This window comes from Gallus gallus, chromosome 3 (genome assembly GCF_016699485.2).
Source record: "Gallus gallus isolate bGalGal1 chromosome 3, bGalGal1.mat.broiler.GRCg7b, whole genome shotgun sequence".
NCBI classification, from domain to species: Eukaryota; Metazoa; Chordata; class Aves; order Galliformes; family Phasianidae; genus Gallus; species Gallus gallus.
Window position 1 is genome coordinate 73679297 of NC_052534.1, and position 15674 is coordinate 73694970.

General features: G+C 34.9%; 1 protein-coding gene across 7 annotated transcripts in view; it reads left to right on the forward strand.

Moving 5' to 3' along the window:
* Nucleotides 1-15674, forward strand: part of EPHA7 (EPH receptor A7) — a 159553-nt gene that overhangs the window by 80643 nt on the left and 63236 nt on the right. Inside the window, exon 6 of one of the 7 annotated variants that reach the window (XM_040696850.2) lies at nucleotides 4894-5317. The exons of the other annotated variants lie outside the window; for them this stretch is intronic. Coding sequence (XP_040552784.1) covers nucleotides 4894-4904 — 11 coding nt within the window. The 3' untranslated portion in view covers nucleotides 4905-5317. Of the gene's footprint in view, nucleotides 1-4893; nucleotides 5318-15674 lie in introns of those variants that run through there. 7 annotated transcript variants of the gene reach the window in all.

The window sequence follows — 15674 nt, forward strand, 5'->3', positions numbered from 1 at the left end:
CCACTTAAAACACATTCCTTGATGACGTTTCTTTAATTAGAAGAAATTATTAGATGTAGCATGACTTTTGTTTCTTTCATTTTTACAAGGAACATATATAACACTATAAAAAAAAATGTGTAATGTTCGAATTTTAATATAACTTTTTGAAACAGTAATGTACTCAGTTGTCAAGGAGTACTTCAGTGCTAAATGGGTCTGATGTCTCTTTAGTATGAAAATTTTGGCGTAATTCCATTCACTTCAATAAAACTACTCTTAGCTTTCATTAACATAAGTTACAGAAGCAATACATCTTTTCATCCTTCTTGAATTTCCACTAGAATGCCTTTGAATTTTAAGCCACAATGTAGTCTATTCATCTGCTATTTTGCTGTTTTCTTACTTCTTATGTTACTCAAAGTGTTTAAAGCCCTGGCTGGGTGGGGAGTTGTTCTGCTTTCGCTTGTAAGAAGACACTGTACAAAACAAATGCTGAGCTGAATAATCTGGTCTTTCAAGTTAAGAGGACTTGTAGCCATTATTTTCAAACTTGTTCATGGAGAAGTAAGGTTAGCTCTGGATTCTGGCACGTGCAGTCAAGGACCCCCATGAGGAGCAATTTACAGGCCCTAGCAAGTATAGCAGGAAAAAAATATATGTAAACTGGGCTTCTTCTGGCTCAGATTAATCTTCTCCTTCTTCTTAGCTTTCGTTCTGTCAGTATTTCACAGCAGCTGCTGAGGTTTTCATGATGACAGAGCTGGAGCTACCCCAAGCCTTTCGTTGGATTCCCAGCAAGGGAGTGGAAAGTGGAAAGCACTAGCTTAGTGCAGTTTAAACCTTATTCTTTGTTCAGACTTGGTATGTCAGGGAGCATGAGCAGGTACTGTTTCCAGCACCCTGACATTACCATGCCAAACTATAAGATATGATTTTGAAAATTTAAGCAAGAGGCAAGTTCACAGTGTTACTTGACCTTTTTTTTTTTTTTTTTTTTTTTTGAGAACTTTTATCGCTTTGCTTAAGAAGATTTAAATATTAAATGAAAAAATAAGATAAGCGGACAGTAACAGTAGTTCATTAGACATGAATGTAATAAACCTTTGAGAACTTTGGTGGGATATTGTATAGATATCCCTACTTGCAAAAGAGCTGTGTCTTTACCTTTCAAAAGAAGCCCTGAAACGCTGCACCTATCGCACAAGGTTACTAAAGTACTGATTTCAGTGTCAGGTTAGAAACCACAGTGCTTTGGAAAAAGGCCGAGAAATGCAGCAGCCCTGACTGCTTGAGCTTGTGGCCAGGGTGGGTGAGAGCTGCTTAGAGATCCCACTGCTCAGTGCTCCTGATACGCAGTCACATAGGTATCTGCTGGGGCTCTATGAGGCGCACAGAGGTTTATCAGCTTTGGATTTCCATTTTCTCTCTTCTTTTCACATCAAATTCTTTCCACTGGATTTTGCGGGTTGGAGGCAGGCTTTAAATAGCAGGGTTTTTTTTTCCTTTTTTTTTTTTTTTTTCTTCTAAATATATTCATCAGAGGAACAGAAAAGTGAAGGGACACCTAGAGTTAAGATTTTAATATTTCATTTGTTACAAACCAGCTCCAAAAACAATATTTTTTTTCCCCGGCAGATTTGGTGTGAAAATGTTTAGTTGAGCAGATGGAGCCACAGCTGGTAGTGTACGTGTTTATCGGGATAGTTGGCATTTAGCTGCATCCAAAACTGATGTCAGGCTCAAAGATGCTAAAAAGCAGCAGTGACTGGAAGCCGAGATGATACTTCATTAGGTTATTTAGGAGGAAATTTCTTTGATTTTTGGTACTTTGCCCTCATAGGAATCATTCTTATCCAGGGAGAAGTTAAACATTTAAAACCAAAATTAAAAAATATGTCAGAATAGGTAAACATTTGCTATTACTATGTTTTAATAAATAGCCTGAGGAATGCAGAACAGAACTCAGAATATACTGATGTGTAAGGACTAGTTAGCAAACAACATGCATCTGCTGATGTTTAATTATCTTACATGCTTTGCTGGCAGAAGTCAGAATCTGTATAGTTCATATGTACCAATGTAGTCTCTTGTTTCACAGAGAACATTCATCTGGAAGTTTGATAGAGGAGAGGGCAAACAAATAATCGTGAGGAACCAAAGGACTGGAACAGTTCTGTGTAGACGATAAGGATTTTACAGTTGTGCCTAATGCACACAATGAGGTTTGATGTCCCACTGTGCTAGGCACTGAAAAAACATGGGAGGGGGAACTAGGAGGGGGAGTCCCTGTGCCAGGAAATCTAAAAGAAGAAGACAGATTCAAACACTGAAAATTTATTTTCAAGTATTTCATCTCAGAGCTACTAAGAGCAATTTTTATATATGCAAGTGACAGAACTGTGTGGAAATGTACTGTTTCTGTGGCCTAGTCTATATAGCAACCGTATGACAACATAGCATGCTACTCTATTCAGAACAATAACATCTCGTACATTTAAATCAAAGCTGGACCTCTGATTTCAGCAATATTTCTGAAATTAGATTTTTTAAAAGATGAACAGGTTACTAATTATCTTTTTTATTTCCCAGTATGATTATTCTTCCCAATACACTTGTTCCTTCCATGCAACTTCTTCCCAAATATCAAAGAATCATCTTAGATTCTGAAGAAAAAATGGAGTGTTTCTCTCCTACCCATAATAGTCAACATCCAATAGTTGACAGCTGGAGTAATGTTTAGGAACTGAATTTCATTCACAGTTCATTCACTTACATTTCTATCATGCAGGCAGCCTTTTGCCTCATTTTTAACATGTGGTGTTGTGATATTCCAAAGCGGACTCCTGGGTTTGTTGACATTGCACAGGTAGCAAAGAAAAGTATCTCTCTGGGCATATAAAATGGCTGCATTACGAATGACAACCTGAAGGAGCCAAACTGCTTTACTGGATGACCAGTGATGCCTGCCGCCACTTTGCCAGTGGGTTGTGAATGCACAGTGTACTAAAATGTAACAGTGCCTCCAACAACAAAACAGCTTGAAGTACTGTGCAAACTGTAAGCAATTTTGCTTACCTTGGGGCATCCTTGGAGCCTGCTCTAAAACAGAAAGCTCCCCTCAGCTGTCACCACTTGGGGCCCTTTCCAATTTCCATCATACTCCAGTTTTGGAAACATAAAAAAGGTGCCAGAAAGGCATCCTAATCCTGCATTTCACTGAGCTGATCTTAAAAAATATAAGCACATTCAGAATCAAAGTGTTGTGTTTGTCCCTTGTTGGAAAGTTGCTTAATAAACTAATTATTTAACATTTAAAAATGTTTCAATCATTACTGTTCTTGAAAAAAAAAATAATTAGTAAAACATTCAAATAGGTGATGTGCATTTTTGAAGCACATAGGTCCTTATTTTAAAGCTCATATGTAATCGCACTCCAGTGCACTCACCCAATAGCAGGACAGGAGCATAAAATGAAGTTATAATTATGTGAGTTTAATGATGGTGAGACAATAATACTTTATGAGATAAACAGCCATGATGTTTTATAAGGTTTGTCACACTTATTTGACTCTTGCTAATGCCACAGGATGAGAAATATACTTGCCATGTTATACTGTGCTGAGGCATGTAGAACCCCTTATAAACGAGATTATGCCCTAGTTATTAACAGGTTCTTTTGGGGACGAATGAGCCAGTAAACTTTTTTGTATGTCTTAGATTTTTAATGCTGTTTCAGAGCTTTACTAATGGTGTTGGACTACATTGGTTCCACAGTGTTACCAGAACTATGCAAGCTTTGGTCAAAAAATATGTTTAGACTGCCATTTATACAGATTAGTATATTATAGATAAACATGATAAATAGAAAGGATGTCCTTTTTCTTTTTTCTTTTTATTCTTTTTCAATTCAAGCTTTATGTTGATTTTTCAAGAAAATACTGCTGTCGTAGCACTTTAAGTGACATCTGAGTATAATGAAAATGTTAAAGATATGTTCTTTTCTTATGTAATTAAATTGGACAAAAATGCTTTCTATTCTAAGAGTTGTACTCATTTAAAAAAAAAAAGCAACAACAACAAAACAACAACAACAACAACAAAAAGCTAATATAACTGGTCTTTATCCCTGAGGCATACTATAGAAATATAAAACTCATATTTTGGAACTCCGTTTTCAGTGAGAAAAATGATAACATGTTTTCACCGAAATCTGTATTTATTTTTGCTAAAGTTTCATGATATTAAAAACATACCTGCTCTTCTTTTCTAGTGAAACCCAGCTTTGAATAAAGTAGTATATTTTTAACAGCAGTTTCAGCTGCATCTCTTTATTTTATTTTCATGGCAGACCATGGCATACATCAGACTGAAATTTAGCAGATGGACTTTGAGCTAAATCCAGATGTAGCTCTCACTAACAACTGGTGATGAATATTAAAATATAAATAGATCAGTAAATGTATATATGAGCTTTAGGACCATAGCTTTCTTCATGCAAGTTTATGCATACTGTGTGGCAGGAAGATTTAGTCTTTTCAGTAAGTTAACAAAATAAAAAGTGTATTCCAAAATAAAGTATAGTGTAGAGAGTAAGACAATAAGAGTAAACCAAAGTAGGAAAGTAGTTGTATTTCACTTGAATTCTTTAAATAAATGAAAACATTGGACCGCTAGTAAGAAAAATGAACTAGATTGGTGCAAGGTTTAGCTGTCATAAACAGGGAAAAAATAAATGCCCTTGCATAATCTGTTTGTTATGATTAGGAGCTGAAGATTAAAATTTAATAAAGCAGTGCATAAAGACATGAATATGAATATGTTCTGATGACAAAAATGTTTTACATAGCAAATATTATTGTCAAAGATATTGTAGTTCTGACAAAGACATAACAATTCATTTTACTTTTACAGGTGTATACTGATATACTTGGGTTACCATTGCTATGAAAACATTAATGAATCAAAGATGGACTATATCTAGAAAGTACAATGAAAATCAGGGGATAAAGTAAAGCAGTCTACTAATTAAATACTACTGAATCCTAATGAATATGAATATGAACATGTTGCTGATAAAACAAAACCTGCATATTTTCTTCTGTTGCATGAACTTTGAGACACTGTAATCTCTGTAGCCTCTGCTTTCTTCAGAGCAATGCAAGAAATGAGTGTACTTATGAATGCAGTAGACAGGCAACTGCAGATTAGATTTATTGTGTACCACTGTCTTCATACTGTCACTAGATTATAAATGCAAGACTGTCACTGGTCTGTGGTGTGCTTGTACTGGAGGAAGCCAAAGTTATAAAGTCAATTTTTGTAAATTCAATCTTTTGTATGACCATTTTGTTTGTTTGTTATAACTTTTGTTCATTAATGATCACTTCTCTCCATCTGTCACATTAAGACTACCTGTTTATCTGCTTTTATAGGTTGGGAATAGGAAACAGTCATTGGTAAACATAAAAATAGAAATACTTCATTGTTTTTATTTTTGTTGTACAAAAGGGATAAGTAATTTTGAAGTTATTTTAGAGTGGTGTTCCTATGTTTAGTGTCACTACTGATCCCATCACTTTGGACTATGAACATTGAACTTATCTAGTATTTTTATTGGACTTAATTTCAAACAAAGTATCATTTGCTCTTGTTCTGTAAGTTCAGTTGTAATGTAAAATATATCCAGCCACATAAAGTGAAAAGTTAATGGTTCTTTGAGTAAACTGGGAGAAAACTAAAGGAAGTTTCTTCTGCACTCTTCCTAGCATAGTTTGCTTTGTTTCAGTGCTCAAAGATTTTTATAACAGTAAGCAGAACAGTAAGCCTACCAGACGCAGCATGATAGATTCATTAGTTTGCAGATTCTGGAACTAGCTGCTACTATCTGCTCTTGCTGCAATTAGAAAATCAATCAGTTAAAATATAAGGAATTTAATAAATCTCATACTTTCAGTTGTATGTATTTATTATCTTCTAGCCATGGTAGGGCCTAGAGTTAATACAGCTTTTTCAAAAGCTAAACGATAATAATAAATAAATCATAAGGATATCTTGTATTACAAAGCTAGTCTTTTTGATGGTTGTCATCTCTGGGAGAAGAAAAATTGCTGGTGGGAGTAGAGAGGCAAGGATAATCTCAGCCTCACACACTGTTGCTAAATACATATAGCAGTAATAGTCTTATCTTCACACAAAAGTTCTTATTAAACAGACAGAGTGGGGTCATCGAATGACCTTTTTGTCTAATGCAATAATTACATTACATTTTCACGGAGATATGCCTTGTAGGGTTCATGACATAAGTTCAGGAAAATCCCTGGGAGAGTATGATGTAGTATATTTTCTAATCTTCATATGCATGATAAATAAGAGTAAGAATTATTATCTTATGAAGTTAAATGTTACCTAAGATTTTAAAGGAAATAATTGACAGAATGTAGGGTGGAATTGAAACACCTAAACTCTAAAGTTTTATTCCTTGCTCTTTGCATCACACTGTTTAATCAATGTGATCTTTGTGGCTAATTTATAATGTAAGTAATTTTTCTTATGGCATTAAGTAGTTGAACTACACAGACAGCTTCCATTTGCCTAAGCTTTTAATAAGGGGAAAGCAGTCTAGCTGGTAAGGTTCCTGTTTTGAGTAGTCACCTGTAAATTCCATACATTTTCTTTCAGCAGAAATCCCTTCATCTCTGTTCTCTTTTTCCTTTCTTAATTTTATTCTTTATCTTTTTTTCTCACCTGTTCTAAATACTGCATCATTTTTTCCTTCAAATGGTGGATCTATTTCATTTCAAGAAAAATGAAAATACTTAGCCTGTTTAACAAGGGAAAAAGGCAAATGCAAAATATGCATTAGGTAACAGTGCACAAAAGTTGTTCTAGAGCAATCCTTCATCAAAACAGCAGCAAGCCTTCTCATTTTTTCATCTTCTTATGCTGATCACATAATATTAACCCCAATGTGGCTACCAAGGTTATAAAGCTTGGTGACCCAGAGATCTCTTTCAAGTCATAGAAGTGCAATATTTTATCAGATAAAATGTATTTACTAACTCCTAGAAGTTTCTAAAATTGACTAAAATATTACCAGAGAGAGGAAGGACAAAAAATCTGAGAAGTATGTAAGGAAAATAGATACATCTCCAGATCATCTTAGCTTTGTGATGGAGAACATTCCAACTCTGAATCTGTAAATCAAGCTATGACTGTCAGTAGAAGTGGCATTTCTGAAAATGTTTATAGATTGTGATAAAAAATGTCAAAACTGACTGGATTTTAGAGGACATTGTGGGGAAAAAAAAAAAAAAAAGAGTATAATATATTTTTAGTTCAGATGTTCAGCATTTCCTAGGTAATAATTTGTGATGAAGATGTAAACAAAGATTGATAAACAGACTATGTGAACATGATAGTAAGAAGGGCAAATTAATTCCTTCTGTCAATACTGGATGTATACATACTCTTAAGAACAATCTTAAATCTTACCTTTTTTTTTTTATTCGTTCCAAGTATCAGAGTAGTAGTATGCATTTTCTATGCTCTCTAGTTCTTTTCTTCATTTAAACTCTACTCCAGAAGTAGTTTTTACTGGCCATCATAGCAAAGTAACTTTATTCTCAGCTATATCTTGAGCTCATTATTCTCAAATATCAGAGGATTCCAGCCACAATAAGAATATATTTTTTTCTTACGTACAGCCATTGATCCTTCCTGCACAAATGTAGCATTTTATGGGATACAACAACATGAGTGCATATTCAAATGTTTGCATTATGTACTGCATTTTGAACTAATGGTGCAGGAAATGCTGACAGTTTTGGTACAGTATCTGAACCTACATTATGAGGTGAAAGTCTGAGTAGTCGTCGTCTGTAGAGAAGCTTTGTAGTGGAAAGTGAGGAACAAATAGTACATGCACACTGCAAGCAGTTTCTTCAGTTCACAGAGGACTGTAGAGAACTGAGATGTAGAGGTTTTCATACTTGAAAAGTGCATCCACAGGAACCTAATGAGATTCAACAAGTCCAAATGCAGGGCATTGCATGTGGATTGTTTGGATGAGGAGCTATGATATATGGTTTAGTAGCTTGTGGTAGCAATGGTAATGGGAGGACAGTTGGTCTAGATGATCTTGTAGGTCCTTTCCAACCTGTGATTCTATGATTCTATCTTCCTCAATCTGGTGAGTGAGTGCTCCAGGGAGACCTCATTGTGACCTTCCAGTACTTGAAGGGAGCTTGTAACAGAGAGAAAGAGTGACTGTGGTCTAAAAGTAATAGGACAAGGGGGAATGGTTTCAAACTAGAAGAGGAGAAGATTTAGATTAGATGTTAGGCAGAAATTCTTTGCTCAGAGAGTGATGAGGCACTGGAGCAGGTTGTCCAGAGAAATTGTGGATGCCCCATCCCTGAGTAGTTCAAGGCCAGTTTTGATGGGGCTAGCCTAATCTAGTGCCAGATTTAGTGGGTAGCAACCCTGTCTATGGGTTGGAATTAGATAATCTTTAAGGTCCCGTTCCAACCCAAGCCATGCTATGATTCTATGAAGTTACTTTCTCTCTTTAATAACTTGAACAGTGTCTTTTTAAAATTTCTCTGAGGCTCTTATCCCATTCACATCACTTGTAATATGGAAACATTGAGGATGGTGCAGCTACGATCAGTCCCCATTTCTTGAGAAGAATTTTTCAGTGATAGTCAGTATAAGTTTAGTATGGTTATATTTTGTCCCTCATAACATTCTGGAAACATTGAAGAGGAGGGGTAAAAGACTGCTAATTAACAGTGAATAACCAGATCTATGTATTTAGTTGGTTCAGCTGGTGACTCATATCTGCTGTGTGCAAACAATTGCAGACTCATCTTGCAAGGATAGAACTGGTATTTTATTAGTTGAGCTTTTTCCTGTGAGTTGCACAGAACAAAGAATTTTGACAACTCAATTTCTTCTTGAATATCTTCTGTTCCACTCAAGAAGGATAAGAGAATTTAAAGATTGTTCTGAATCTTTAAATCAACTCAGGCAAGTAGTTCTCAGGGGTGGGAGTTTTGCTATCTCTAGACAGTGTTTTCTTACATGCCATGTATACTGAATTAATGAAGCTACAGCTTGCTTCTTCAGGAATATTCCTGTGCCTGTCCTTATTCCTTTCTATGTATGAATTTCAGTTATGACTTCTGGTTTCTTAAGGTTACTCAGAATAAAAACCCATAAAACCATAACTGTGAAAGGGTAATTTCAGATTTTAAAATCCTTAGCAGTGATTCACTAAAAACTAGCCAGGTACAATATTTTAACTGTTGAATTAAACAAAAACATTACTGACAGTTACAATTAAGCCTTATTATGATATCTGGACCTCTTTGCATTTCTTGGTGGGTACAGAGCATGTCATGGTGCTGGAATCAATTGGCTGTACCATGGCACAGAGGTCAGCCCCTGCCGGGTTTGATTAGAGTTGGGGCCAGAGTTTGAAAAAGCTTTTTATAAAATTTGTATTTTTTTCCAATATGTAGCAGTTTGAAAATTAAGCAAATATACACACATTATTTCTGAGCATGGTATTCTGGACAGGATCTTAATGGTGCACTAAAATCCAACAGACAGATTTCACAGTGGATAATTATGTCTCTGGAAAAGTGAATACTGATACAGATCTTTTTCTTTTCTCATGTGAAGGACGTCTTTAACACAAAACCCTGCAACATTACTTATCAGTCTCTGGGAGTCAGTCATTAGAATTTGAACAACATATGCCACATTTTCTTAAAGTATATTTTCAAACCATATTTGAAGTGTCATGTTTGATGCCATTTCACATCCAGAAAATCTGTAGAAATGGGGAAGAGAATTAATTTGATCACACATTTGTGGAGTGCAAACCCTGTAATCCCAATAATATGCTTAAGATACAAGACTAGCCTGTGAGATTTTCACAGCAAGGAACTGTTTCTATAACTATTATATAGGTCAGCATTCATATATATGTGTACAGCCCTTTGTAGTCAATATATAGCCATTGTAAAATAAACTTACTATAACATTAACTGAAATGAATTAAAATAGGTCCGCTTTAAACCAAGGCAATGCTTTGTTAAGCATCAGTTATTTAAAGTTCCTTTCCCTTTCCTTCTCTTTTTCCTTGCTTGCTTTGTTCCTTTCTTCGGAACATGTATAGTTGAAGTTTTCAAAATAATTAAGAAGCTGAGTATTAAAGCAGGAACAGCCCACTAATTTGATAATTCTAATTAGAAAACTCTTAGACCTCATACTGACAAACTAATATACTTAAATAGATGAATACCAATGTGTATCTTCTCTGTGAATCCTTGATATTGTATTACGTTCTTGCTGACTTGTCTGTGTCTGTCTATCAAATAGATCTTGCCAAAATGACAGTAATACGTCCAAGCAATATAGAAAGTTTCACAGCATCTCATTTCTTAGGCAAGAATCATAAATGTAAAACTATTTTATTAAAAATTAGCAGTAATTTTGGTAGGATTTCTATTTTGTTCATATTATTTCTTCTAAAAACTTGTATGTAAAAATACATCTAAGACTCCATTCTTCTTCCTTCCAAGACTTGAAAGAGAGAGCTAAGGAAGGACAAACCTCATGAAAATTCACCTTGAAGCTAATGTGGCAACAGGTGCTTTTGTTTCTAGATGGATTCCTGCCATACTGTGCCCTTTGCAGCATGTAGGAGACTAATTAGACATGAAGCAAAATACAAGAAATGGACTCTGAAAGGAGGAATGCAGCAGAGTCCAGAAATGCCAGACAGACAGCTGAGTCTTTCTTTCCACCAAGTGTTCTAAGATCTACGTATATACCCAAAGTAACTTCAGTGAGAATTTGTCTCAGTGCAGTTTGTCTAATATTTATGATACACAGTTAAAGATTTTCTGCAAAACATTCTGATCTAAAGGACAAATATATTTGGTTTTTGTTCATTCTTTATAATATCCAGTGAAAGTATGGGATTGCAGTTGGCTATGGGTGATCTATTTATTTTGGACTTGGTCATACAAAATACCCCATTTAACAAAGTAGGTAAGCAAAAGTCAGCATATTCTTAAATCTCATTTACTTTAGTTGGCTATGTGTTTAAAGGTAAGCACATACTTTCAGAATTTATAGAACTGCAGCTTGTCAAAGTATTCACTGACAAATGGGCTGGTTAAAAATCTGTTTACCTCTCCTACCTATTTCTTATATCAGATTAAACTATCTCAGAATCAGAAAATGATACTATTTGTTTAAAATAGGGATAAATGCTAAATATAGAAATTATTTTCTACCAGTGCTATACTTCAGGAAGAAAATGGAAGCAAATTAAAAAAAAAAAAAATCAAAAGCAGAAAACCCTCTCTCTGTCTTTGTGACTCATTTCAGGTAAATAATTGCTTCACAGAATTGCTTCACAGTAGTGCAGAATCAAATCTGGTATAACCCAGTGTTGTATCAGGGTGAATTTAGCTACAAAGTATCATTTATTCCTGGAAGCATGAGCAGCAAAGCACTGATTTAACCAACAATTAAAATTAGCATTTCAGCAAAGTAACAAGATAAAAGGGTGGTTTGGAATTTATTTTTTATTTGCTCATTTATTTTTTGCCCACAATAACCCGTGAGAGACAGTCAGTGTAAATCATCTTTTTCTTTGTGTATTCAGTCTCACTTGATTTGTTGAAATATGGAGCTAAAGCTGCTTTTTGAAGTAGCCCACATTTTAGCATATTGAAGGCTCTCAGAAATTAGAGCCTTTCAGAATGTAATCTCTTCCAGGAGGCAGGGAGGGAAGAATCTTGCCAGACGTTCATCTTGTTAAAGAATGACTGAATGATTTAAAATGTAGCATTCAAACTGATTTCATTGTTGAGATTGGAGCAGATCGCATCCTGACTTTATTGCGGTTTGGGCTAAATTAATCTGCTGACCCGCATTCCACAGCTACAAGCATTGCTGCTTTCTGTTTTCTCTTTCCACCTTCCAGTCCTCCATTCCTTCCACCCTTCCTCTTCCCCCCTTCTCCAGTATTTTTATTCAGATTTGAAAAAAAAAAAAAAGAGAGAGAGAAAAAAGAAAGAAAAAAAAAGATTAATTTCAGTTTAGTTTGGAGGGGCAAAGAGAGGCACATTTTTTCTTCTCAATCTGCCTACTACTGAAGGGCAATTCTTGGATGGGTATTTGGGTTTACTCAAGTTCTTACACTTGTCAGAGCAGGTGATGAAGAGTGTATGTGAGCTCAGTTCAGTGAGCCTCTGAGAAATAGGTTTCAGTTTTGTAGTTTTCAGAAGCAATAAAGGTTTGGAGTGGGTAGATCCCGAGATGGAACTTTGAGTTATCATATGGCACATCACTCATTAGTGATTAAGCCTCAAAGATTCCCAAACAGTGAGTATTTCATGGAAGATAAAGAATATATTGTATAGTAGCACCCCTTCACCTTTCTTTGTGCCTTCAATCCTGTTTTCTTGTCTCTCCTTTACAACAGTAACTTCAAAAAGCTTCTCTCTCACGTTTTTCCATTTATGCTGTCTGAAATGAAATCCTACACCCTCTTCCATGAAAAAAATCCTCTTCCATTTTCATAAGAAAAATGCTGAAATTTAAAGAGCGAAGAGAAAGTTTTCAACATTTCCATATGAATACAAAGGATCTTTACTCTTGTAGGAAAAAAAAAAAGTTCTCCTCTGTCGAAGTGCATAAATTTGCTTTCCAGGAGTCATGTTGCTGATGGTAGACACCAAAAAAACTAGGGAGAAACAATGTATCTTTTCAGAGCAGTAAAGTGTACAGTGTTTGTTGTAATTGGGCATAGTGGGCATGCCTAGTCATTTGGAAGTAGAGGTGTGATGTGCAAAATGTAATAAATTTTAGACATTTAATGTTACTGCAGATATTTTGTTTTATCTGTACATGGACTGCGTGTTGTAAAAAGCTCATTGTTCTTGTTTTCTGAATGGTAGTTCTACCCTAGATGTCATCCAGAGGTAAAGAGTGGGTGCAATCGTTTAAACTCCTCTGGGTTCCCATGCAACGCCTGCTTTCTGGTCTAAGATCTTTCCCCAAATCTTTTACCTCAGCCTCAACACTTGGAAGGAGAGAGGGAGACATGGATCCACAGAGAAATGTCAGAGGCGTAATGCTCCTTGAATGTACTGCAGGAGCATTTCCAGATTTTTCTTTGCTTAAATTTATACAGCATTTGGAATCTAGCTAATGTGAAGAGAATTCATAAGCTGGTAACACACAGTGCTTCCCTTGTTAAGGGTTAATCATTATATGTCTTTCCTTACACCATATGGTGGACTTTTGTTTGATCTAAAATACCTCTTATTTCAACAGCCCTGCAGATTAGCAAGTAAAGCTCATTAGCTAACAACCACTATCATTTCTACTTTTGATTTACATTGCTTTATATCATGTTACATACACTTGACTCATTGTGAAATATGACTGGATCCAGTAAATGAAAATTGGGGTTTATTTTGAATATTAATCTTAAATAATAAAGAAATGGTAATTCTTCTTTCCTATGCCCACTGTGCTGTGGACAAAGTTTTACTTACTTTTCCTGCTAGCTGTATTTACAATTCATTCTAAGTATGCAAATACGTACTCTTCAAATGACAAAGGTTTAAATCACTTGTTTCTGCAGGTTCAATGCCAAGCATCTCGAAGTAGAACTGGATTTATGAAGCTGAACTCATTTAAACATATTTAGTTTCATGATAATCCTAGCCTAGTTGTGGGTACAGACAGATTCAAGATAGAGCAAGGTCAATAGTGGTACTTACAGTCACTTAAGCATTTCCATTCCAGCTCTTAGATTTTTGTCTAATTTTTTTTCAGACTCATGGGATTTCTTTCTCTTTGGTTAGTAGGTTTTGAAAGAAGAACGCTGGAGTTTTGAAACAAAAACTTTAGTACTAAGTGAAAAGGAAAAGGGTAGATTTTTTTCATGACTTACATATATGCGTATATTTATTTAAACCATGCTTACAGCAAGAATGTGAGCAGATATTTTAGCAAGGAAATAGTGATTATTGATTATTGTTATTATTTTTAGTATTCTGAAGAAATGCAATTTTGACATGTTATAATCACAAGTCTTTTGACAGTATACATAACTCATGCTCCTTTTATCAAGGTATGTGTTATCCGACATCATGAAGATGTTTCTGAACATACATGTTGATGAATGCTGTCAAACAGAATAATGGAAACATTTAAATACTGCGTGTATGTTACCACGTTCTCTATATTGTTTAGACAATTTTAAACACATTTCGGAAACAATTATTATTGTAATACCAAAATATTAATTCCATTATCATTGGTATTATCCTGCTTTCTTGGTAAGAAATATCACCATCTGAATATACTACTGATATTATTGATTATTAATGGTAGAATAAAAAAGTGAATTATACCAGTATGTTATAAATATTCAAAGAAAAGAAGTACAAAATCTGGTGGTATACTTGTGGTGCAGTTTTGGAACAAATACCTTTATTGGAAATAGCTTTAAATGATCTGTTATCCCATTTACTGATTGTTTTTCATATTTTTTCCTGATGTTTTAATGCCTTTTAGGATCATGATTCTTCTTCTCCTAACTTGTTTTTCAAGGAATCTTTGCTCCAAAATCTGTGATGAGACCCATAACACTTTTTTTTTTATCACTTTTATCACTTTTATTTGTGATTTCAGTAATAAACTTCTTGGCTTTTCTGCAGGCTGGAGTCCTCCTAACTAAGGTGGAAATAGAAGTAGCCTGTCTTATTTCACATAGCAATTTCTGATAAAAAGAATGGCAAGGAGTGATGAATAAAGCAAGGGAAAGTAGATATAATTCTGTTCTTTTTCTACTGCTATTAAATCCATGGAATTATACTAGACTCTGGATTTTCCACCTTATTTTTGAAAACATGTTTAAAATGATCTCTCATCGGCAAGGCCGTGTAAGAGCTTGCTACAAAACTATCTGGAAGACATCATTATTGTCAATACTTTATATTACTGGTGGTTCTTTTTTTTTTTTTTTTAAGTCATTTGACATGTACATAAAAATACATTTTACCCTAAATGACAATGGCACACTTTGCCAAGGACAAAGAATACCACTCATTTGAAGGTACTGCTCAGTGAGTAGGAGAATGTCCTTAGTTTGAAAGACAGCTTTATGATTCTATTTTCTGGAACTTCCTGAATACTTAAGACATACTCCTTTATTATGCCAATTTACAACAGTTTGGTCTTGAAAACAATGCAGATTCTTCAAGTTTCTTTCCACTATTTTGGATGAAAATCTTCATCTCCTAGTTCAACACTCATTTCCCCTGTCTTCTTTCCTAAAACCTTGCTATAGATACATTTTTTTTTTCTCTTATTAGGTATGGCAGGGAAAGCACTACACCGCTTTTGAAATTTAGATTAAGGAAATCAGTCAAAAGTTGCTTGAGTAGCTCAGTCTTATGTAAACTGGTTTTGTTGTATATAACTGTGAAATTTCTGGGACTTGGAAAAGTGTAAACCATATGTCTTTGTGGACTAGAGTAATTAAGGTATCACTTAGCTGAAGACACATAATGTACATATTTATCTAAACTTCAGGTTAAAACCTTAAAGTGAAAGTTCCCTGGGAGAGTATTTCTGGGTAAGCTGGGTCACATACA